Source organism: Pinus tabuliformis, chromosome 7 (assembly GCF_031772625.1).
Source record: "Pinus tabuliformis cultivar Carrire ecotype Pingquan chromosome 7, CPIR1, whole genome shotgun sequence".
NCBI lineage: Eukaryota > Viridiplantae > Streptophyta > Pinopsida > Pinales > Pinaceae > Pinus > Pinus tabuliformis.
Genome location: NC_142293.1, coordinates 1,314,203,442 through 1,314,229,337, shown reverse-complemented (window position 1 = coordinate 1,314,229,337; position 25,896 = coordinate 1,314,203,442). Strand labels below are relative to the sequence as shown.

Genomic DNA, 25,896 nt, shown 5'->3' with positions numbered 1-25,896 from the left:
GACGTGTCTCTTCACCCTCAATGTTGTGTATAAATATAAGAGGCATTTTCCTCATTTGGACACATCTTAACACACATCTTTCTCTCTCCTCTCCTCATTGGTTCGTACAACAAAGGAGCAACTCTTCTTCTTCATGCGTTGACTTGAGTTGACCAAAAATTTCAGTGTGAAATTTCAAGACTATTTTTGGGCCATCTATAGCAGGCGTGGACCAAAAATCAAACCTCCACCTTTGACTTTGTTTTTTAGGCAGAAAGTCTGATTTATTTAGGCCGCATATCCTGGCACAGAAATCGAGGTACTTGCAGTTGTTTGACCTGCGTTAATCACTAGCCCTTTGACTTCAAGGTTGACTATCATTGACCAGGTTTGACCGAGAATTTCAAGACTGTTTTGGGCTGATTTGGACTGTCTTTGGAGGCCGAGTTGACTGGGTTTGACCGAGCTCATTTGGAGGAGACTTTCTGCTGGTTTGACAAGCGTTGACTTTCTGGTTAGGGCATCCTGTTCACTGTTGTTTGACTAGACTGTTTTATAGTGATTGGGCAAGGAAATTTTGTATGATGTACTCTCTCTCTTTGTGTTGAACGTTTGAAGAATAATACGAAGATGTGATCAAAGGGTTCCCCACATTGGGGTTTTTCCCTGGCATTCGCCAAATATTGTGTCCTCTTGTCTTGGCTTGTCTTCTACTTATTATTCTATTTGCATTTACTATCATGTTAATGTGATTGCTAATCTGGAAATTGATATTGGGCTAATAAGAATAATTGAAGTAAATTGCTCTAAAGCATAGAACATACCATTGTTATCTAAAATTAACACAACGCCTATGTCTCCAACTTGAAGAAATCTAAGGAAATGTATGACAAGTTGATTGGAATGTATCAAGTAAACAAATCAAGCCAAATCCTTGCTTTGAATAATCAACTCAAGGACAATAAGATGAACAATGGAGAGACCATTCAAGCATACTTCATGAGGATATCAAAAATCAAGGATCAATTGTCAATTGTTAGTGAAATTGCATCTAATGAAGAGTTGGTGTTGATTACGCTTGAAGGTCTTTCTCCTACCTTGGAAACTTTTATTACTACCATCAGCAACAATGGTAAGTTTCCCATATTTGATGAGCTCTTGGGAAAGTGCAGTCAAGAAGAGGCTAGAATGATTTCTAGAGGAAGAATTCCAAAGCATGAAAAGGGAGAACCTACTGCCTTTGTTGTCCAAGGCAAGAAGCAGAAAGGAAGAAGAGATCATCATTTTTCAAGAAAGCCTACTCCCAGATCCAACAGTTCCTATAAATGGAACAAGGATTTATCAGAAGTTCAATGCTACAACTGCCATAAGCATGGCCACTATGCCCATGACTGTCCTGAAAACAGAAGAGCACCAAGATCCAACTTCAACAATCGTAGCAACAACTTCAAATTTGATTATAGAAGAAGAAAAGCTCTTATTGTTCGTAAAGAAAGCCACCATTCTTCTAAGACTTCAAGGAACCCAAGGTATGATAATAATGCAATTGAGACACAGTCAGAGTACTTTCTTGTTTCTGCTCTTTCTAGTTCCTCTCCTGTAGATTCTTGTGATAGTTGGTTGATTGATAGTGGTGCTTCAAGGCACTTTACTGGTTATAAAGAAGTTCTCTCAAATCTGGTTGAGAGGGAGACGGATCTGAAAATCATACTTGGAGATAACTCTACATATCCTATAAAGGGATCTAGTTCTATTTCTTTTCATCTGGATGAAGGTAAAACTATTTCTCTTCAAGAAGTTTTGTATGTACTTGGTCTAAAAAAGAATCTTGTATCTATATCTACTTTAGAAGATAAAGGAATGAAAGTTGCTTTCATAAATGGAAAAGTTCTCACTTGGCCAATGAGATCTAGCATGAGAGAAGCCTTCACTATGGGATCGAGGTTTGAAGGTCTCTATAAAGTCAATGGAAGACCAATGCATGCATTGGTTCATGACAAGAATAATCAATGTGAACTTTGGCACAAAAGGTTCACTCATCTTCACTATAAAGCATTGCCCCATGTGAGAAAAATGGTTTTCGGAATGTCAGAGATTAGATTGGATCATGATGGAAATTGCCAAAGGTGTGCAAGTGGAAAGCATGTAAAGGGATCATTCCCTTCAAGCAAAAGCAAAACCAGTCAGGTACTTCATCTTGTACATTCTGATTTATGTGGATCTATGTCTGTAACTTCTCTTGGTGGCTACTTGTATTATATAATCTTTATGAATGATTTTTATCGCAAAACTTGGATTTTCTTTTTGAAAAACAAAAGTCAAGCATTTAACATGTTCAAAGACTTTAAAGCTCTGGTAGAAAAGCAAACTAGAAAGCATATCAAAATCTTCAGATCTAACAACAGAGGAGAGTTCACTTCAAATGATTTCATTGACTTCGGCAAAGAAGTTGGAATCAGGAAAGAGACCACTATACCATATAACCCAGAACAAAAAGGTGTGGCCGAAAGAAAGAATAGAACCATCATGGAAGCAGTCAAAGCTATGATGCATGATCAGAAACTCACAAGGTTTCTTTGGGGAGAAGCTACTAACACTGTTTTCTATGTCCAAAATAGATCTCCACACCGAGCCTTAAACAACAAGACTCCTGAAGAAGTCTTCATTGGTGAAAAGCCTAAAGTTGGGCACTTGAGGATCTTTGGTTGCCCTGTCTACTTTCATGTGCCAAAGGAAAAGAGGACCAAGTTGGAAGCTTCAGGTAAGAAAGGTATGTTTGTTGGTTATTGTGAAAATTCTAAAGCTTACAGAATATACGTGCCTGGTCAAAGAACTATAGAGTTTAGCAAGGATGTAACATTTGATGAAGATGCAGCTCTTGGAAAGGCAAGAGACACTCCTCCTCCTACTAATGTTGAAAGTCAGGATGATGCCTTGGATGCTCAAGAAGATCTTGAGCCTAAGCCTGATCTTGTTGATGAACCCATGGAGCCCATGGACCCCTTGGATCCTCCTCCAAGTGATCCTCCTGCTAGAAAGAGGCCATTATGGCTTCGTGACACTTTACAGGATGTTGATAGACATGCTGCCCCCAGAGGAACCTTCAGAGAAAATAAGAAACCTTGTCTATTCTAGGGATACATTGTAGCCATGAGCAACATTATTCAGGTCGAACCATGCACTTTTGAAGAAGCAGTGAAAGATCAAGTATGGAAAGATGCAATGGTTGAAGAATATGAGTCCATCATACATAATGATGTATGGGAAGTAGTTCCAAGACCTAAAGGTAAGTTTGTTGTGACTTCCAAATGGTTGTATAAAATCAAACATGGTGCGGATGGTAGTATTGAAAAATATAAAGCTAGATTTGTGGCTAGAGGCTTCTCTCAGAAAGAGGGAGAAGACTATGATGAGATTTTTGCACCTATTGCTTGATATACTACCATCTGATCCATTGTGGCTCTAGTTGTTAGCCAAGGATGGACTCTTCACCAAATGGATGTGAAAACTACTTTTCTGCATGGCTTCCTCAAGGAAGAAATATTTGTGGAGCAAAGACAAGGCTTTGAAGTGCATGACAGGAAAAATCACGTGTGTAGATTGAAGAAATCTCTTTATGGATCGAAGCAAGCCCCAAGAGCTTGGCATGCCCACATTGATAGCTTCTTAATGAAGCTTGGTTTCACCATAAGCAATGTTGATCCAAATCTCTACTTCAAGACGATTCAAGGTATGCCTTTGATTTTGGTATTATATGTTGATTACTTGTTCTTGACTAGTGGAGAACATTTTATCCTCCAGCATAAGAGGGAGTTAGCTTCTAAATTTGAAATGAAAGATCTTTATTTGATGCACTACTTTTTGGGCCTAGAGGTATGGCAGAGACCTAGTGAGATTTTCCTTTCTCAAGGAAAATATGTTGCCAAGCTTCTGGAAAGATTTGGTATGACAAAATGTAAGTCCATGAACACACCAATGGAAATGAATTTCAAAAAGTTATGTAGTGAAGCTGCGGGACTTAATTTGGCTAATCCTTCCAAGTATTGATAACTGGTTCAGACACTGATGTTCTTAGTGAACACTAGACCGACCATATGTTTTGTGGTCAGTACTATGAGCCAATATATGATTAAGCCATCACATGCACACCGGATTGTTGCAAAGCATGTGTTGAGATACCTACATGGGACCATCAACCTTGGATTGAGATATATTGTCAGAGATGTGAGACTACATGGGTACTCTAGCACTGATTAAGCTGGTAACTTTGTTGAAAGAAAGGGCACATTTGGATTTGCTTTAGCTTGGGATTTGCCATGATATCTTGGATGAGCAAAAAGGAAAAGTTTGTAGCCCTTATCACGATTGAAGCCGAGTATATTGCCGCTAGCATGGCTAGCTGTGAGGCAATATGGTTGAGGAAGCTCTTTGGAGAGTTATTTGAGCATGTGCTAGATACGACAGTAATATACTGTGACAATAAGAGTGGGATTCGTCTTGCAGAAAATCATGTGTTCCATGACAAGTCCAAGCACATTGAGATCAAATATCACTATATCTGGGATATGGTGCAAAGAGGAGCAGTAAGACTCCATTATATTGCAATTGATGATCAAATAGTTGACATACTGGGCTCGCTGGGAGTACCACCCATCTGGCCAATGGGTGTGGTAAATCTTGGTTGTGCGTGATCCTTGACAAGTGGTAATCCCCGCAAGCAGAGGTGAGACTTGGTTGTGCATGATCCTTGTCAAGTGGTAATCCCCCCAAGCAGAGGTGATACTTGGTTATGCGTGATCCTTGTCATGTGTTGACAAGTGGTAATCCCCCCAAAGTTTGTGGATGCATGTGTTCTATCACTTGACTCTTATGGTAAAACTTGGTTGAACGCGATCCTTGTCATGTGTTGACAAGTGATAATCCCCCCAAGCAGAGGTGAGACTTGGTTGTGCATGATGCTTGTCATGTGTTGACAAGTGGTAATCCCCCCAAGCCTGTGTCAAGATGGGAAGATCAGTGGATATAGGGTGATAGATGAATCTTCCCTATGATGATTCTTCTTCATTAGATTGTGACATCATTGTTCTAGAGTAGAGATGATCATAGATAAGCAAAGAAGCAAAGATCTTTGTTACAGAAAGAAATTCCTCCCTAGCTGAGAGGGAGTGTTGAAAATTGACAGCTCAAGGATGAATTTCCTTAAATAAAATTTCATTTCTGACAATTCTGGAGTGACTTTCTAAAATTAGAAAGTCATGTCTAGCATCTCAAGCATGACTTTCCAAAAATAGTAAATCACCTTGCATCAATTGGTAATCAAGTATAGATGTTGGAAAATCACTTATCATTAATCAATCTTAATAGTTCAATTTTTGACTTAATCATCAATATTATCATTACCTTTATTATTATCCTTATGATACTATGACATTATTATTATTAAAAGGAACTTCAAGTCACCTTACCTTCATCACTTAATCACTTTGTACCTCTATGTCTCACATAGCACATCGTAACTCTCTCTCTCTCTCTTAATGGATACGTTTCACTCTCATTAAAGTCTTGTCATAAAAGATTCTCTTACGCTTTCATTAATGCAAATGTTACTCTCTCTCTTACACACTCATTAAGACATGGCATATTCCTCTTACTCACAATAAAATCATGTCATAAAATATTCCTCTTACACCTCCTTAATGGCATGAGTTACAAAGGCATGTGTACCTCCTTAATGGCATGAGTTACAAAGGCATGTGTACCTCCCTAAATGGCATATGTAACTCCTCCTCAAGGCATGCATATTGCTCCTCCTTTATGACTAGAATTTGTTGCTCCTCCTATATATGTATCTCATATCATCTCATTCTCACTACTTGTGCATTGTGAAAGAAGGATTCAAACTTGAGAGAGAGAGAGTTGGAGAGACTTGAAGAAGATTGTGAGAGAGAGAGACTTGGAGAGTAAGAGCAGAACTTGAAGGTTGATTTAATGTTTGCATCAACTGTTGCTACCAGTGATCTTCATGCTACAACTTGTTCAAATTTGGGTGAACTTACTCATTCTCTTGATCTTTCATTGTACTTTGTATCTCTGCTAAACAATTGATATCTAATAGAAGAAGAATTTGGTTGGGTTTTCCCCTTGTGGGTTTTGCCCTGGTCATTGGACCTAAATTCTCTGCTTTTATCTTCTTGGTTATCTTCAATTGTGCATTTGGTTTATGTTTTATCTACAATTGCTTAACTAATATTGTAGCAAAAAGAAGTTTTGGAATAAGTAATTGTTACAACATAGAACATCACAATTTTAATAGAAATTGATCCTTGCTTACATTGTTTTGGTGGGTCTATCGGGTATTTAAAAAGTGGGAGTGACCAATCAGGAGGTTTGCCATCGCTCATGAATTCCTATCTTGATACTCAACTTACAACAAGGCTAACAGTCGCATTAGCAGTGGCTTCGGTGTTCCAACTTTGCCCTTGATGGTAACGGGGTCTCATGTCAAGAAATCTGAACAAAAAAAAAATGTACCCTCCTATATTGTATCCCTTGTGTTTTTTATCACAACTGGTGGTTATTTTCATGATATATTGCATAGTTCTCATGCATATATGATGTCTTTGAATGTTTATAAATCATAATGTAAAGTCATTATTGTAAATGTGGGTCCCGGAAATTCCTTAGTGATGATATTTATCAGGAAACATGCTCCTAAAAGGGTTGATTCCGTAGGGATGGGGTTGCGGACAATATGTCTTGGGATATATAGTTAAATACTTTCAATATTAAAGATATTGACGACCACGAAAAGTGGAAGAGCCGCTACAGATATTGTCAATGGACCATAACCCCTAGTGCGATGAAAGAGGCTTTGTTAAAATTGGCAACTAGGGCCAAACTCCATTTGGGTCATCTTATTAATGGCAGTTGATATTTTTCTTGGATCCCTCTCATCGAGAGTTGTAGGATTGATCTAAAGATCATCCGATTCCGATAAGTATTCATGGAGATATGAATTTATTTGTGTTATGGGACAATTCGTCAAGGTCGGCCAACAACCAAATAAACCCCACAAGTGCTCAATGTTTAAGTATAAATAGAGGTGCCTTGAAAGTCATTTGGACACACACACTTGGGATCTCTTCCTCTACTTGTCTTTGGGTTTTGGTAGGAGGAGAGATCCTAAGGGATAATGATGCCCTAATGAAGAAGGCTCTACGCAGTCCTAGGAGGAGACACCTTTATGCAGTCAAGAAGGGTTCTATACATTGTCTTAATGGAGATAAGATGCCCTAGCCGCAGTCTAATCTAGAAGCTCAAGTTGTTGTTCAAGTGTGCCCTAATCAATTGTCAAGGAAGGGCTAATGTTGCCCTATACACAGTCCTAATGGGAGGTAGATCTTACCTTACCTTAGCCATAGTAAGGAAGAGTCTTAGCCATAGGCAAGGGAGAGATTTGGCCGCAGTTAAAGGAGAGCTCTAGCAACATTAAGGAGGAGATATATCCACAGTCTTAAAGGTGCCCTAGCCACAGTCTAAGGAGGCCTAACGAGCAGCAAGTAAAGGCCCTAATCCACAGTCCAATCAAGGATACCTAGCCGTTGTTTTATCTACAATACGCAGCCCTAATCAACAGCACAAGGCCTATGTGTGTTGTAGGTGACAGCATGGAAATATATGTGTTGTAGGTGACAGCATGTTAAATAAAACAGTTACAAGGCATGAGTTAAGGACTGGGAATTCGTTGTCATAAAGAAGAAGCAATGCATTGTAGAAGTCTGCTCTCTAGGCCAAGTTTGTTGGGCAGTAGGCCTAGTCTAGGAGTGCAAGATCAGAACCTTAATCTGAGTTCTGGATGGATAGTTTATGTGGGCAACTATCTTCAGTATGATTGTGTTGTATGTTATCTAATGAACACATGACAGTGACATCTTCAGTCTGATGTATGGCATGTCAAATATATATACATGTTGTAGTAAATGGAGGACAGTCTTGTGGAAGGCAGAGACAGCCTTCCCTTAGAGGACAATTGCAGACAAATCTGGGCAGACATTGTGACTGTTAGTTGACTGCACTTTGGGTTTGTTGAAGGAGTCTAGCTGCTCTGCTAGGCTGTAAGCCATAGCAAGCAGCTAAGACTGGTGAGTGTAAATGATTGCAGCATATTGGATGCAGCGTGATGAGTGCAGCATTAGGTGCAGATCAGTGATGAGAGCAGCTCAGTGATTGGGAGCAGCACAGTGACAGGTGCAGCAGTATGAAGTGTACAGCATGGTCATTAGGTCTAGCACTGTGATGATGGGTGCAGCACAGTGAGGTGGGGCATGATGACGAGATGCAGCACGATGATAGGTGAAGGAGTCACCTTGGAGAATCAGTTGAAGCAGCTTGTATTCAACTGATCTCATGTATCATCTTCTTAGAGACGATCTATGCTCTTATCTAGATAAGTCAAAGTGTTGACTTTTATTGTAAATGTACGATCTCTCTCTCTCTCTGCTGAACTATTGAAGAACATATAAGAAGAATTGATCAAGGGTTTCCCCACATTGGGGTTTGTCCCTGACTAGCGCCACATCTTGTGTCCTCTTGTCTTGGCTTGTCTTCTGCAATTCATGTTTATGTTCTATCTGTAGTTTACTTTAATGTTGATGTGATTACTAATCTGGAAAAGATATTGAGCTAACTGTGAAAATTGAAATAAATTGCTCTAAGCATAGAACACACCTAAACTTAACAGGCTTGCGCAAGGTTAAAAGCCTGACTAGATACCAAGGTTGTAGGGGACGGTGAGTTGAGTTCAAAAATTTGGCAACAGATTGTGCTAGGGGAGCCACCTTTTGTAATGCGAAAAACCCAAAAACTTGTACAATTGTGTTTCAAAATTTTGTCACAAACCATTTTATTTCATCTTGTTCTAGTTGTTTATTTTGTCTCACACAAAACTTGCAACACAGAAATGAGATTTGGGACTGAGCATATGGGAAATCTTCTTTAAGACCCCCACCAGGTGCTACTAACTAGTCTTGCACAAACCAGTCGGCCCACTGTATTTTCAGTTGTCCCAGAGAAGCAGAAAATGCAGAAAGAGAGGCAGAGTTTTACAGCAAAAAACCCCCAGCAGCAACAGAGTCCAACGGCACTGGCAAGTAAGAGGAAGAAGAATCTGAGCAGATGCAGCGGACATGGGCAGTGGAAGAAGGGACATCAGCAAAGAGATGAACGCAGACTCCAGTAGAGTAAGAGAGAGAAGAAGGGAGTGGGGTCTTGCGAGCAGAGGAGGCTGGGATGCCCATAGTAGGAGAAAAGAGATGGGGTCTTGCAAGCAGGAGGTTTGGATGCCCAAAAGGGAAGAAGTGCGCAAAGGGAATGCAAAGAGTAAAGTCGAGTAGAGTCGAGTAGAGGAGCAGCCTGCAATTCAGCATTCCGAGGAGACTTTAGACTGCGTAATAACAGCGCAAGCGAACATGGTTGTCCGACTGCAACTGGCTCGAGACGATTCAGGATTTGTGTTGGGGGCCTTTTGGAGCCCAAGTATAACTTTGGAGATTATATGTAAAGTGCATATGTAAATGTAAAGGAAATGAGATGAAATTCAAATGAAAAGTGCATGTATGAGGAAGGGAAAATTAGTTAGAGATATTTTAGTAAAAACATTAAAATAATCCTCTAGCTCATAGGGTTAGGGATTATGTATGGGGGTTGAGTGAGGATTCGAGTCTGTTTTTTGGGTCTCTCGAGAGTGTTGCAAAAGGCTTTGTTGGTGTGAGAGGAGTCTGAGAGGTTGCGCAGCTTCCCTGCCGCCATGGCAAGGAGGCCTGCATCTTAAGTAAAGTGTTGTTTCAATTAATAGAAGAATCTAGATTTAGTGTTGTATGCTCATTTGTGACAGTCTGGGTTTTATGTGTTTTATGTTTGTTTGCAACAATTCATGTACAACAGTCATGTGATGTTGTTTACTGGTTTATTTTGTTGTCAGTAGAGGTTGTTAGTGTAGTATTCTGCAGTTGTCTGTCCATGTGTTGTGTATTCCTGCAACTAGTTTTTAGTACGTGGTTTCAGTAAGTTCTTGTTGGCCAGAGTGCGCCAACAATGTGCTCACGATCGATCAAGTCATACCAAGTTACCAAAAAGAATTGGCCCACATAATGAGTGATACGTTGGCGGCCAACACTTCTGACATAAAAGAACCTGCGTTGCGGTCGGTGTTGGGTGTGTACAAACTCTGCATAGCTAATTCCCACATTCATTGTGTCGTGGTGTCTGAAACCTCTCCTCGGGACATTTGACACTACTGAAACCATAGCTGGGGACTGGAGGGCACATCGTGCTCGTGATCACCAATGTGGCCCATCCTTGACACCCTTGTGCAGTTATGGGCTTGTGCAGCGCTACTCATTATCCCCATCGTTGACTGAATCTTCACAACATGCAGTGACCACTGCACCATATGCTCTCTCGACATCGAGCACTCCGCCCCCCTGCGCATTGTATCTCTCTCCCTGCTGAACGCATCACTGGTGAGCATGTTGTCCCACTATCTATCGTTCATCTAACAGCATACAACATCCACATGTTCGGCCTTCAAGGAGGTATGTGAAAGTTCGAATGCTACTCTCTTCATTACATCCTTTACGCACTGCACCCAACCTCCCAACTCATTGTAGCTATTAACAAGGGGCTTGCTTTATAGCCACCATATGGGTCTTAGTGATCTTTCTTTCCATAGAGAAAACACTACAAGAACCCAGAAAGTGAGAGAAGTCTCTGGAAACACAAGAGTAGCAACCAAACTGACGAGGAGCCTCTGAATTGACAGAACCTAAAAAATTCTAGCTACGAAGTCAAAGATGTTGTGCTCTTCCTAAAGCTACAGACTGGCCAGGCCCATAGCCTCCCTCAGACCACAAGTTTGTTTGCCTGGACTTCTCTCCATCATTGTTGCCACCTAACTTAAGAGGGGGGACCAGGCACTTCTCGATTGGTGCACATTGTTGGCGCACTCTAGCCAAGAGGGCCAACAAGAACAAACTGAAACCACATACTGAAAACTAATTGTAGCAATACACAACACATGGACAGACAATTGCAAAAATACTACGCTAACAACCTCTACTGACAGCAAAATAATCCAGTAAACGACATCACATGACACATGGACAAACAATTGCAAAAATACTACACTAACAACCGCTACTAACAGCAAAATAAACCAGTAAACGACATCAGATGACTATTGTACATGAATTGTTGCAAATAAAGATAAAACACATAAAAACCAAACTGCTGCAAATGAGCACACAACATTGAATCTAAATTCTTCTATTACCTAAAATAGCACTTTACATAAGATGTAGGCCTCCCTGCCATGGCGACAGGGAGGCTGTGTAGCCTCTCAGACTCCTCTCACACCAACAAAGTCTTCTGCAACACTCTCGAGAGACCCAAAAAACTGACTTGAATCCTCACTCAACCCCTATACATAATCCCTAACCCTATGAGCTAGAGGGATTATTTTAATGTTTTTACTAAAATATCTCTAACTAATTTTCCCTCCCTCATACATGCACTTTTCATTTGAATTTCATCTCATTTCCTTTACATTTACATATGCACTTTACACATAATCTCATAATTAATCTAAATTTATACTTGGGCTCCAACAGTGTGAATCCATCATGGACCATCTCCCATGTCCAAACCATCATGGACCATCTCCCATTTGCAAATCCATTATGGACCATTCAAAAGTTGATCATATAACTTCTACCTCAAATCTCATGAAGCATCCCAAAATAGGGTGTAAAAACTTTCAGAGTAACCCCGAAAGCCAACGCTTGATCCCCATATTCTAAGGGGGGCAAATGTAGAATGTCATTGAAGCTATCAAGAGATCTCTAACACCCTAGGGTAGAATATCATGCAAGCACCCAACTGAGGTCAAGCAACCACTGAGTAAGCCATTTCCAATGTGTGGATCCATCATGGACCATCTTCCATACTCACTCAACTACTCATTCAGAAAGGATAGGTAGGGGACTCAAGCTTCTCCCTCTCATCCATTCAGCTCGATCGCTAGTTGGAGGGGGACGGATGGTTCGATGATGTGCAAACCATCATGGACCATCTCCCATGTGCAAATCCATCATGGGCCATTCAAAGGATGATCATATAGTCATATACCATCTACCTCAAATCTCATGAAGCATCCCAAAATAGGGTGTAAACACTTTCAGAGTAACCCCGAAAGCCAACACTCGACCCCCACATTCCAAGGGAGGCAACCGGCAAAGTATCTCATTCCCTCTTGCTATGAGAATATATTCTCAATGTCAATCTTGTCTCTTCACCAAATAGAATTTCTCATTAGTTTGTCAATCCTCTAATCTGTAGAAATGTGTTAAAACATCATATATTGTTAAAATCATGTTAACTATATGCATGTGCTTATAACTTAAGTAGTTTTTCAACAGGTGGAAACCAGCACAACAATTATGGAAGAGTCAAAAAATGGGGCCTTGATACAGTCAAGGATCTCAGTTTACTAAGATGACGTTTTAGTATTTTCGGTCTCATTTTTACTCTTCTATTTCCTCAATATGTATTGTATCAACCAAGGACTATTTAGAGACTTCAAATATTTTTTGAGATCTTTATCTGGAGGTATGATCCTATTGAATATAGTCAAGTAATGAACCACCTTTTTGACATGGTGTTATTGATCCTTGTGTACTCAGCTCCAAGGACAAGGGAATTTTTATTTTTCCTTATCACCTATATCTTTGTACTAGTGCCAAGAGCACATAAAGAATTTGATTTCTATTCTTTATTTGAATAGAAATTACAAATTTTTTGCTTGGAAAGAAAATTTTAGTAGTTTAAAAAAATAAAAAATAAACATTACTGATTTTTATAAATTTTATAAAATAGTCACTTGGTCATGAAATTCACCAATGCCTAAGATTCAACAATTCTCCAATTTTTTTGAAAAAAATATTGGATGCAGAGACTATGTTTATATGACAAAATTAATCATGTGTGCTCTATTTTTCTACTGTTTATGATTATGTTCATGCGTGCCCATATAGGTAGACCTGTGCATGCAGTTCTATTTTTGTCCTTTTCACGTCATTCTAAATTGTGTAACTTACAGGTTTTAAACATAGTGCAACCAAAGCATAACAAACATCATGTGTCCCAGTCAAACCAAGTGCTCCGCAAATCATCATTCTAAGAATCATCAGAAAGATTGACAGAAAATTATTTCATACTTGATATTTTTCACCAATATCTTTCCAAAAACGTTTTCATAGTTCATTTCAATGCTTGCAATAAAAGGGTTGTTGCAAGATATAACATCCACAAGTGAACATGCAAACTTTTACCATTTCTAATTATGTGCATAAAGGAAGACTAACTTACTTGTTGAGCAAGCTCTCTTGTAGGTGAAAGAACAAGACAATATGGCAAAGATTTTCTCATTGTCTTTCTATTCTCCTTTCTCAATATGTGTATTAATGCTGGGACCCCAAATGCTATTGTTTTCCCTAAAAAATTAAAATAATTGCCATCAGATCCCATACTATAATATAAACATATGCACATCTCATAGGTCAACACCCAACTAAAACATTATTCCAAATTATTTATGTACCTAAAATCCAAGCACTCCAACTAGAGAGAGACTTAAACAAACCTTCAAAAACTTCAAAGTACATGGAGTGCTTTAGACTGAACATGTAACGGATGAAATAGAAGGCAAGAAATACAAGAGAAATTTATACTGTTGAAGAAAAGAAGAAAAACGTTAATATCAGGTAACCAAAAAGGAAAGGACTCACTCCTTGTAGAAAAACACAAGATGATCCTTTGAGACTTTAAGCCAAAAGAATTCCAAATAGGCATAAATCCTTATTAGCCAGTCATAAATCAAACTACACAATGCATACATTCAACACTTCCTTGATAAAAAGGAAAAAAGAAATTCAGATACAAACAACCATTATTTCATGTGCAATTTAGAAATTGCAAAACAGTGTAAAGTGACAGATATGCCTACTTTGAACCATTCTTATATAAACAAAGCAAGAGATATTTGTAAGTATGCCCAAGCCCTTCAGATTTCTAAATGTGAATGGGGAAATTGCATTTCCATTTGAAGCTGCAACACATTCTTATTAGATACTACCAAATAATTATGCAAATGAAGTCATCCATGTTATCCTACTTGCTTCACTCTTAGAAACCTTAAGGGCATGTATTAGTTCGATGAAAAAGGATGACTAGATGCATGTCACCGCCATATATTCATAAAACTTTTGACATATTGACGATATTTACTAGTGACTTTTTCGTATATGGCCAAGCTTAGACAGACCATAATGGCAAAACAATTGAGGTAGAATGTTGTGAAATATCATAAAAGGTCAAAAATCACAATTGTTTGACAACAATTCTGAATAACAAGAAAAGGTGAGATCAAACAAACACAAGATCATGGGGTTAAGGATGTTTAGAGTCACATGTTGAAAGCATTATCAATTACGTGAATTCTCTATAAATCGAGAGTAAAGAAAGTGGTGTTCAATGAATAAGAGAAGAGGATGTGGTGAAATGATGTGAAAATTATGCCTACTTTTAGGCCCTCGGGTACTAACCTAAGTCACCTAACACAGGGATTCGGGATTCATAGGATACAGGGATTCGAGTGTCGGATTCGGACACGTTGACCCCCCGGAACAGGACACATAGGATTCATTATATATATGTATATATATATATATATATATATATATATATATATATATATTAAAAATTAGATATTTCTTACACAAATTCTCATTAATGATACAAATTCATTGATTTCAAACATAGATCTTCATCTAGATGTTAGTTTTACTGTTTACAAAGTAAGTTAGTAACATTATAGCATGCATAGTACATACAAAATTCAAATACATGTCACATAAATCATGATTCATAAATGAAAGACAACTTACAAGATAGTAAGATAAAGACACTGACAACTGTAGTTTTCTCATTAAGTCATCAAATCAAAATGTGTTACATAGGTAGTGCAATGCCAATGGCAAATAGAAATAGAAAATATAAAACAACTACAGGTATACAAGCCTCAAGGCAATAGGTAGCCCATGACTCATGAGTCAACAATCCTCATAGTCATCATCAGAATCAGCATCAATGTCCTCATCATCATGGTCACCACTGCTCTCCTTTGCATCCTCCTCCTCCTCCCTTGTATCCAAAGTCGCCTCTGCATCTGTTGGTGTGGAGGATGACCCCTCTCAAATATCACCGTCATCAAATCTAACAGGCTCTAGCACTGGATCATTGAGATCCATGTTGGCCAATGCCAGCTCAACACTGTTTCCAGACCCATATCATCAAGAAAGACATCCCACATCTTTGTCTTTCCCCTCAACCACTCTTTCTGCTGCCTATAAATAAGACGAAGGTTGGTGTGCACATACACCATTGTCTTTGCCCTGGACTGCTCAAGCCTGCTCTTCTTCACACTATACAAATTCCCATATGTGCTCCAATTCCTCTCACAATAAGAGGATGAAGTCACCTGAGAGAGGAGCCTCATGGCTAACTGCTGAAGAGGAGGGCTTGTTGCCCCATGATTTGCCCACCAAGAATAGGGCTTCTTAGCCCCCCTGTCTCTAATCACATCATATCCTGCAAATCGACCAGTGCCAGTGGAAAACTCTACAAATGCATCCTCCACCTCATCAAGCAATGCTCTATCCTGAAAAACCCGTCTGAATGCATCTTTCCTCCCCTATGAGATTTCACCGTCCATGTGAGGAGGGAATATGCAGGAAGGTCCACCATTCAGGCACTCATGGCTGTAGTATTTTGGGTTCAATGAGTGAGCCAAACAACGTAAAGGTGTGGAATTCTTGTCCCATCTGCTGACAAGAATATCTTGTATAGTACCACAGAAGGCCTTTGGTGATGTCTCATACTCGAGGCACTCACTCTGTAGAATAATGCTCCTCACAGACTCAATCATGGAATTCCATCCCTCATAAACCTCTCCTAGGATGGGTTTGTCTGTATCTGCAAATCGAAGCAAAGAAATGATAGGGTCCATGATCTGAATAATTAGATCTACCCTCTCCCACCAAGCATCATCTAACACTGTGTCCTTCACTCTTTTAGAGGCTACTTGATCTGTCTTTCTCTAAAAAGACCAAAACTCAGAAATAACCATGGCCCCAAGAGCGGTCTTGACCTCCCTCAACCTCTTCAACATCATGAATGAAGAGGCAAACTGTGTATCAACAATCTTCAACAATGATAGATTGTTGTACTCCTTGTAGATAGTGAGGGCATTTGTATGATTTTGCACAAAGTTACGGATATGTCGTGCATCCTCAATAATGTTACCAATCCAAAGCACATCAGAAGCAATGGATTTCAGTGCTAAGTTCAATGAATGGACAATGCAAGGTGTCCAAAACACTTGTGGATATTTAGCTTCCACAATCATGCCAGCAGCGTTGCAAACAGGTGCATTATCTATAATGATTTGCACACAAGAATCAACACCTACATCTTCAATAAATTTATTAAATAACTCACCCATAAATTGTGCATCCTTGTATTCTCCAAGTGTATCCATTGCTTTCAAGAAAACTGGACCATTCAAGGAAGACACCATGAAGTTGATGATTGGGTGTCGTGTTGGATCTGTCCATCCATCAGAAACAATGCTAACCCTAGATGTTGGCCATGATGCTTTAATAGGCTCAAACATTTTTTGCACCTCTTTTTTTGCCTTTGTCAACAATGTGGTTCTAAGCTTCTCTGAACCAAGAGGCACATACCATGATGGAGACCCGTGAGTTAGAGCTCGACACATCTCAATAAATAGAGGTGAGCGTGCAACATTAAATGATATGAAGTTTTGATAGAAAAAGAAGGCAATGGTGAGATCAAGCTCTTCCCGTTTCTCTTTTTGAAAAATCTTGTCCATTGGACCAAGTGAAATTGCTCTTCTTTTTGCTGCTTGTCCCCCAATAGAACTCTCAAATGGAAATTTGGTGGTGTTTTTCCTCAAAAATGGAAGGGGGTCTTCATTCTTGGTTTTTCTTGATTTTGCAGCCACATTTGCCATACCAACAGTGAACTCCTTTTCCATTTCTTTCCTCTTTTGTAAAGGAACAGCTTTACAAGCTCCAATTCCACAACCTGGTAAAGCCAACAAATGGCCTTTCACATGGAAATATGTGTTTTTAAAAGAAATGTGGCAAAAGTTGCATCTCCATTGCACATTGCCTCCTCCCTTCCCCTTGGTGCTTGTCCCATCCTCTCTTGTGACATATTTCCACAAGGGATATTTCTCAATGCTGTCTTTAGGTCCTCCTCTTCCCTCAACATTACTTGCAGCAGACTCTGATGATATCGGGGGAGGAGGGGCATCTCCAATGGAGACATTCTTCCCCTTCCTTTGCCCCCTAACTGTTTCCCTTGATTGAGCTATGATTACTGTAAAAAAAAAACAAAACATGCACAAATTTGTAAAAAAAATTCATATACAAACTGCTGTAATAAAAATGCAAAAAAATAGAGATGAAATGCACTTACCTGGTACTTGAATCTCTTTGCCCAACACTCCACACCCTTAGCTCCTTGCTCCAGAGTCCAAACCCTTAGCTCCTTGCCCACAGCTCAATGTATGCAAAACTAAAAGAGAGAAATGATAATCACTGATAGAACAATACTTTTTTATGCCTGCGGGTTTCCCTTTTTTGGGATTCGAATCCCAAAATCATGACACGTACAGGATTCGATCGTGTCCCATTAGGACACGACGTGTCCCATTCTGGGATTCGGACACGTAGCCCATTTCCAGCGAATCCGGTTTCATAGGTACTAACAGTTGTCAACCATGCCTTCGAGGTTGACATATTATGCTCATGTAAGTCGCCAAAAGTAATTTGCACTGTCATATTGAGGTCAGACCTATCCAAGATTCTTATGCATTATACTTTTGCACTTAAGGAAACCTTCTTTTCTTACATAAATCCACTTTTTCCTATAAATGTAGACAACCTTGCGTTAAAGATGCATAACACTAATTCCCTGATAGTAATCGGTCGATATTAAAGGGATGTTTGCTAAATGAAATCACATATGGTGGAATTTGACGATGTTGTATGATAAATGCATGTGTCATGCCTGATCATATATCTTATATATTTAAATAGCTCTGCTGTAATATTGCTCGTTGCAGTAACAAAAGGATGAGCAAAGAACCAGTTGTAAACCATATATATTGTGTTATGATAGCTTACTTGATCACAGTAACATCTGTTTTTAGGCAAACTGCATAATGCCTGATAAGACAATTAACCCTAAGTAGCAAAGCCTCTTTATAGGCAAAGCACGTGAGACATAAGGATGCTAGCTTGTAGAACCCTCATCAGCAGCGATAGAGATGAAAATGTTCCCAGTGCTAAAGAGTTTTTAACATTTCCCTTGCACTCTTGCAAGCCTATCATGAAGCAATCCTAGTTAAGGTCAAGGTCAAAAAGGGTCGATTCTAGCATGGACCTAAGTAAGTTTCGAACGGCCACACAAACACACTCCCCTAGGGAATTCCTAATGCCTGTCAGGTATCTTATCTCGTACAAATGCCACTCTAGTTGACCTAATTTTGTTTAAATTTCATATGTCAACACCTTAACAAGTTCTAACTTCTCAATAATTTCTTTGTTTTATTGCTGGCAGGTAGTGGATTGTGTTCTACATAGTTGTCAACTATGCAAACACGCGAGGGACCTATCCAGAGTAACTCGGAACAGCCCTGACAACATTACAAGAATTTAGTCTTCCCACTCGTCCACCTACTTGAATGGGCAAGGCCTGCCTTCTCTTGAGAACACATAAAAGCAAATTAATGGGCTTTACCATTGAAACCATCTTTTTAGGCAAGGCGATCAAGAGAGTGCCCAGGGTCACAGAGACTGCTATGAGCAAAAACTTAAACTTAAGCAGATAGACTGAATTGATTGAAAGTTCACAAGCATGTGTCGCAGACCTCCCAAGATAATATGGGTGCCTGATAAGCACAGAGTTACATTATTTGGCCCTGCACTTCGCCAGCTCAAAAAATAATTGAATTAAAGAAACATGGGGAAAATGTTAATAAGCATGTTTTGAAAGAAAATAAGGGATCAGCAGATACGAGACGAAAGTACAACCAATTGTGTCCCCTGAAAAAATCAAAGTTCGCAGAGATTTCAAACTCAGAACAAAAACAAACAACGAAACAGAGGGTAAAGAGGGTGTACCTGATCCAGTGGCCGCTATGCCAATGAAGTCTCTGCCATCGAGAAGAAAGGGCCAGGCATGTGCCTGAATGGGTGATGGTTTTTTAAAATTTTTACAGCACTGCAGCACATTCTCCGGAAGCCCGGCCTCCTCGAACGATTGCAAGGTTCTGTACTTTGCATCTTCACTTCCTTTCCCAGAAACGCTCACTTCACTGTCCTTACTCTGTTTCTGCTCCTTTTTCTTTTCCTTCCTACCCTTGTTTTCGATTCCATTCGCAACTTCATTTGCATTGCTGTCATCGATGATCTCCTCCTCCTCGTTCTTCTTCTTCTTCTTTTTCTTCTTCTCTTTCACTTGCTCTGTATCAACAGAGACATGATTTTCTGGTTGCTCGGGAGAAACCGAGGCCTCGAGCTGGTGCTTCTTCTTCTTCTTCTTGTGAGAAAGGAGTTGAGGCGCTGCTCCATCAGTGATAGGAATGGGCATCTGGCCATCGATGAGCTTCTGCTTCTTTCCCATTTCCTTGCTTCGAGTTTTGTATTTCAGCGCGCAGCCGAGAGAGACTGCTCCGATTGGCTTTGCTTAGATTTATAGAACTTACACTTCGAAAACAATCTATCGCATGTATGTTGCTTGCTCTGTCCTACAACTATGTCACAAAAGGCATTATTTTGCTTCATAAACTTTAGGGTTTAACAAATAATTTGTTGAACTAATGTGCGTCAAAAGAAACTTGATGTTATTACCTGTGCTAAGGTCTTTCTCTAATAATAGAAGTGGGGTGCTGTTATGAAATTTGCTTACCTGTGCTTAAGTTCTTACTCTAATAATAGAAGTGGGGTGCTGTTATTAAATCTGCTAAGTTATTATTTTCAATATAAACAAATGGCTGGGGGTGACACTGTTAAATTTGTTCAGTGATTATTTTAGGTATAAAAATAGGGCAATGTTCTTGTTCTTGTTATTGTTTTGGTTGAGTTCTTATTCTATTTATAAAAATGGGGTGATGTTATTGCCTAGCCATGCTTTTATTTCAAAATAGAAGTAATGTGATGTTTTAGTTTTAGTTTTTCCCCTCAACACAATTGTTTTTAGAGGATGTCCTATGAAAGCACTTAGATTAATATGTTGGATCATGATTTAGTGGTTCGAACAAGGTTTCACCATACAATTGGTTTAGGTTTAAACCCTAGAGGTCTTATGTGTGTGGGAGGGAAGATATCTAACCTCACAAAGTTGGTTCCACTCACTCAGATTAGTGTAATTGGGCTTTGGTATTATTTTTAATTATTTATAATCCACTCATGGTTACTTTGTTAAATGATACTTTGTTTATTGTGATTTGTGTTTTCTTACATGCAACAACTTCTCATTCTGGCATCATTAACTAGAAGCATCCACCCAAAAAAGGAAAATGATCAAATCTAATATAAAGATAGATATCATGTTTTAATGTATTTCAACACTTGAAATTGTATTGAACGAAAGAATGAACGTGAGAGGAGTCAACAACAGCACCATATGTGGTGTTTTTAACTAAGAGAATGACTTTAAGCACATGAATGAGGTCAAGGGTTCAATCTAATATTTTGTTCTTTAACATTTATAATCCACTCACAACTACTTCATTGAATGATATAATGACTATTAGGAAACATACTTATTGGCATCCAACAAATTCTCATATTTGAAGGTGTCGCTCACATCATTAACTATAAACATCGACCAAAAAAAGGAAAAATGATTAAATATGAGACAAATTTAAATATATTAGGAAAAATGATCAAATATGAGATAAATTTAAATATATTTAGGAAAAACGATCAAATATGAGATAAATAGAAATGTATTTTTTGTGCTTGAAATTGAATTGAATGAAGGAGTGAATGTGAGAGGACTCAAAAACACCACCTTATGGTGTGTTTTTAGAAAAGAGTGATTTTAAGCACATAAGCGGGAAGTAAAAGGTTTTAGCTTCATTCCTTATTATTTTGATCAGAGAGCATCATAACAAATTTTAAAAGAGTTGGACTAGTCTTTGATATCATGTTACCATGGTCAATTATAGGGCAACCATTGCATCTAAATGAGGAGGGAGGGTAGGTTCCTTCAAAACCCTAGGATGGGTTCTTTAACAAAGGTTGAGCATCTAATCCATTAACTATCTTAGATGTTCTAACAGGTAACTTATATATATTAATAATTTTGTTGCAACATCAAGATGTTATAATTTAGTATGTAGTGATTTACTTGTGTATGATCTTTAACAATATTAAAAGTGCTTAATGTATATTATTTAAACTAGTTGGGAATTTATTATAAATCTATAATAGTAAAAGCAAACCCTAAAACAACATGGACACATAATTTATCCTAGAGAATCTTAATTTGGAAAATCTCCTATAACAAATGAAAAATTATGTCTTGCTCTTATTAATCTCATAAATTCCAACACGAATGTAGAGAAAACTAGTTGCTCGTGGAGGAATTATTGCAATAGGAGTGAAGCCCCTTTCATCCCTTGCAACTAGGGTTATAACCCACTATCAACCATTAGGATTAGGGTTTTGGACCCCCTCCCCTAACTAGGGTTAGGGTTTTGATCCCTCTAAATTATTATTGAAAATCCATGTGTGGCTAACTCCATGTGTGCGAGCAATGAAAGTGAATGTCTCCTCCATGTGGTACAAAAGTGGATGAAGCAATGACCAATTGGCTAAGAGCATAACATTCTCTTGCTGACTATATTTTAAGCATGCAATACATATTTGGAAAGCTTTAAGTTGACCTTAAAATATTTTTAGTCATAATGTTATATAACCAACTCATGACTACTTCATTGAATGATATTATATCCATTGTGAAATGCATTTGCTTGCATGCAACAAATTCTCATATTGGGGAAGGTGTCACTCACATCATTAACATGAAGCAACCGCCCAAAAAATTGTTTAAATGAGTGCGAGACAAAAATAGGGAGCGCATTTTGTTTTGTTTTGGTGCTTAAAATCAAATTAGATGGGGGAATGGATGCAAGAGGACTCAACAATAACACCTTGTGTGGCGTCTCAAACAAATAGATTTACTTTGAGCACATGAGAAAGAAGATTAAGGGTTTGAGCTTCAATCTTATTGTTTTCTTTAAAGAGCATTATAACAACCTTTTGAAATGCCAAATTAGTCTCCAGTGTCATGTAATCTTGGGTAACCCTAGGCTATCCTTGGTATCCAAACAAGGAGGGGGTGGGCTCCTCCAAAATGTTCTATAAGTCCACTCTTCGGGGCTTTAAGATGCGTTCTTTAATAAGGGTTGAGCATCTATTCCATTCACCACCTTAAATATTCCAATGGATATTTCATCATAATGGATCTTAATGTCGCTACTATAAATAAAAAGAGGTTATATTATGTTATGCTATGATTTACTTGTTTGTGATCTTTAACGATATTAAAAACTTTTCATTTGTATTCCATAAACTAACTAAGAAATGGGATCACATCTATAGTGGTAAAAATACACCATAGAACAAACATGGACACATGATTTACCTAAGGGAAAACACATTTTAGAAAGATTCTCGTAAGAAATGAAAGATTGTATATCTCCCTTGTTGGTCTCACAAAATTAAATGCATATATAGAGAAAACTAACTCACCATGGAGAAACTACTACATATAAGCTAAACCAAGGTTGTAACCCACTCTTAGTTATTGGGATTATGGTTATGGACCCCTCTTTTTCATCAAGGCTATTGTTTCATATCCTCTAAAATATTCCTAGAAAACCATGCATGGTTAACTCCAAATGTGTGATTCAAAAAAGCCAACATGCCTCGACATGGTAGTATAATGGATAAAACAATGGCCAACAAGCCAAGGGAATAACATTCTTGTACAAACTATATTTTAGGTATATGCTAAATAATTTGAAAGCTCTTGATGAGCTCCGCACCATGGAAAATCCACTTTCTTAGTTTCTCATGTTTCAATCATAAATATGTTATTTAAGGTCCAAAATGGGCTTCAAAGTTTAGGGCTCCAAATCATAGCGTTCATGATCTCCCTCAAACAACCTCAATAAGACCATATATTGGGGGCATTTTGAAATGAGGGTGGGTGGGTATTAAGGAAAATCTATTATGTTTTCCTAATATCTCCCCCAACCCCCACCCTTGTCCTCACTCTCATACTTCACTTTTTGTTCATTTCTTTGTTTGGGTGGGGGGGGTGATATTAGAGAAAACATGGGGAAATATTAAGGGAAACATGGTATATTTTCCTTATATCTCCCCCAATCCCCACCCTCACTTTCATACTTAATTTTTTTGTTCATTTTTTTACGAGGGAAGTTGATAATAGGGTAAACATAATATGTTCTCTAATATCTCTCACCACCCCCTCCCTCACTCTCACCCTTCATTTTTTGTCTATTTCATTGTTTAAGTATGTCATGCATGACTTACACAAAATCTTATTACAAGGCACTTTGAATTTTAGATCTTTATATGCTTTGATTTTATTGTTTTTTAATGGAACTTGTTATGAACTTAGTGTTATCTTGGATCTTGACCTTATTTTAATCCCATATTTTGTTCACGCATACTTAAAAAGAAATGTGAAACTAGTTGAATACCATGGAAACAACCCACACCACTGAGTTTTGATGATGGTTATTCTTCATATTGATCATCCTTTGATCCACACGTGGGACTTATTTGCTATAAGTATTGAAGTCTAGTCCATAATTATTGTTGTTTTTTGCATTCTGAGATGTTTTACCAACATTAGCATGCTTACAAAACCAAGAGTTGGATGCAATACTTTGTCTCATTGTTTAATTAAGGTGCTAATGACATTTATATGGTTTAATTATAATAACATTTGTATGTTGCCACAACTATGGTTATATGTGAATGCAATCAACCTTCTAGATTTGCTTGGCACACTTTTTAACAATTGATGTTGGGTTTGTTAATTGTAATAAAGATTTTCTCACTTAGTGTGGGTTTAGATTGAAATGATGAGGATGGTATATCACCTAGTTAGGGTGCTTGGCAATTAAATTCACGAATACTATACCTAAATCTTTTAACACTTTGGCATGGTTTACCTCATCATTCAATGTATGCACATAACCAACATTGCTTATTACACCATGCATATATCAAATATTTGATACATGGACGTTTTGAGTGTGCCATCGATTGGAATCAAGGTTGTTCTGACTTCTTTCTTATTTGTCCACCCTATAAAAAGTGTGGTGCTTTTGGTTGGGCAACAAAGAAATTTGGTAGTGACATATGTGTACTATTGGGGTCATATAATCTAAAACATAAGAAAAGCTTTAAAGCCAAATAATCCATCCCTCTTTTAGTGTTTATCACATAGACAATTTGAATTATTCCATGTTTGAATAATTTGTACATGAAAATGGAGTATTTGTTGAATTGTTGCTCTATATTTGATTATTTGTTCTACAATTGAATGTTCATGGGTTTTGGATTTGATTTTAAGGTTGACAGTTTTAGTTTTGTTTCCAAATAATGCTCTTGGCACAAATCAATTTATTATTCAAGTCCCGTAGAAGGTAATTATCTCGAGTTCCTTATATTCTTATTTGATGATTATACCTGCAAAGATTATTGTTTGTGCTGGTTTGGTTTCAAGTAGGGGGAGGGAGGGGGGGTTACTTTTTCATTTTTTTAATAGCGAAACAAATAGAATTACATTATAGATATAGTAATTATAGATATACAAATATTGCTCGAGGAGTCAAAGCAGAGATAGGTCGAGTAAATGAGATGCTTTCCTAGTATATCATGACCTTAAATATTGAATATAGCCTTTTGAAAACTAATTGGAGAATTAAAAGCTGCTTGTGTAGCTTCTAAGAACCAATGTTATCTTTCAGAGCATCCTACATATGATGTGTATGGATTAATTACAAAACATAACATGTGATAATTAATAATACTAGCACGATAATAAATAGTCAATCATAACATAAGATGGATAGAAGTAAAATGTGAGCAAGGCATAATTTCCCAAAAACAACAATAGGATGAAAGTATGGTCTAACTAGCCTTGATTAGTCCCTCATCTGGAGCAGTGGACTATGCAACAATGGAATTCTAAGATAAAGTCTTAAAGTGTCTACTATGGAAGCAACATGCATATCAATGTTCATCACTTCAAAACTACAAGGAATGATAAATATCAATGTATGACCCCCAATGCTTGTTCTCTTTTGTATGTCGGAGCTGAAAACCTTCAAGAGCAAGGATAACCTCATTGGTATAGCTATTTCATAGCATGTCAATCTACTTCCTAAAAATCCTCCAATGTTTTCTAGAGTAACGTTGATACGTTTTTTTGGGGTGGGGGTGGACTCTTTCTTACTTAGGTAGTCATCATTCCTCAAAGGAGGATTAGGCATCCTCAATCCATCTTCCCCCAATTCTCGTAGATTAAACAATTGACATTGTAGATAGAAGAAAGCAAGCACTTCTTATTGTATAGCCAAGCGTCGAGGATAATCATAATGCAACAATTAGAGAAGTGAAACTTATCATCTATATAAGGGTTCATTAAGTCTTTGCAACGGATGGG

General features: G+C 38.1%; 1 protein-coding gene across 1 annotated transcript in view; it reads right to left on the bottom strand.

Annotated features, from left to right (window-relative positions):
• STRS1 (DEA(D/H)-box RNA helicase family protein) overlaps nucleotides 1-19,887 on the bottom strand; it is a 308,429-nt gene extending 288,542 nt beyond the window's left edge. The window contains exons 1-2 of the mRNA XM_089459675.1: nucleotides 19,305-19,887; nucleotides 13,402-13,526 (exon numbers count right to left, since the gene is read on the bottom strand). Coding sequence (XP_089315801.1) covers nucleotides 13,402-13,526; nucleotides 19,305-19,806 — 627 coding nt within the window. The 5' untranslated portion in view covers nucleotides 19,807-19,887. The remainder of the gene's footprint in view (nucleotides 1-13,401; nucleotides 13,527-19,304) is intronic.
• Between the last annotated feature and the right edge of the window lie 6,009 nt (nucleotides 19,888-25,896).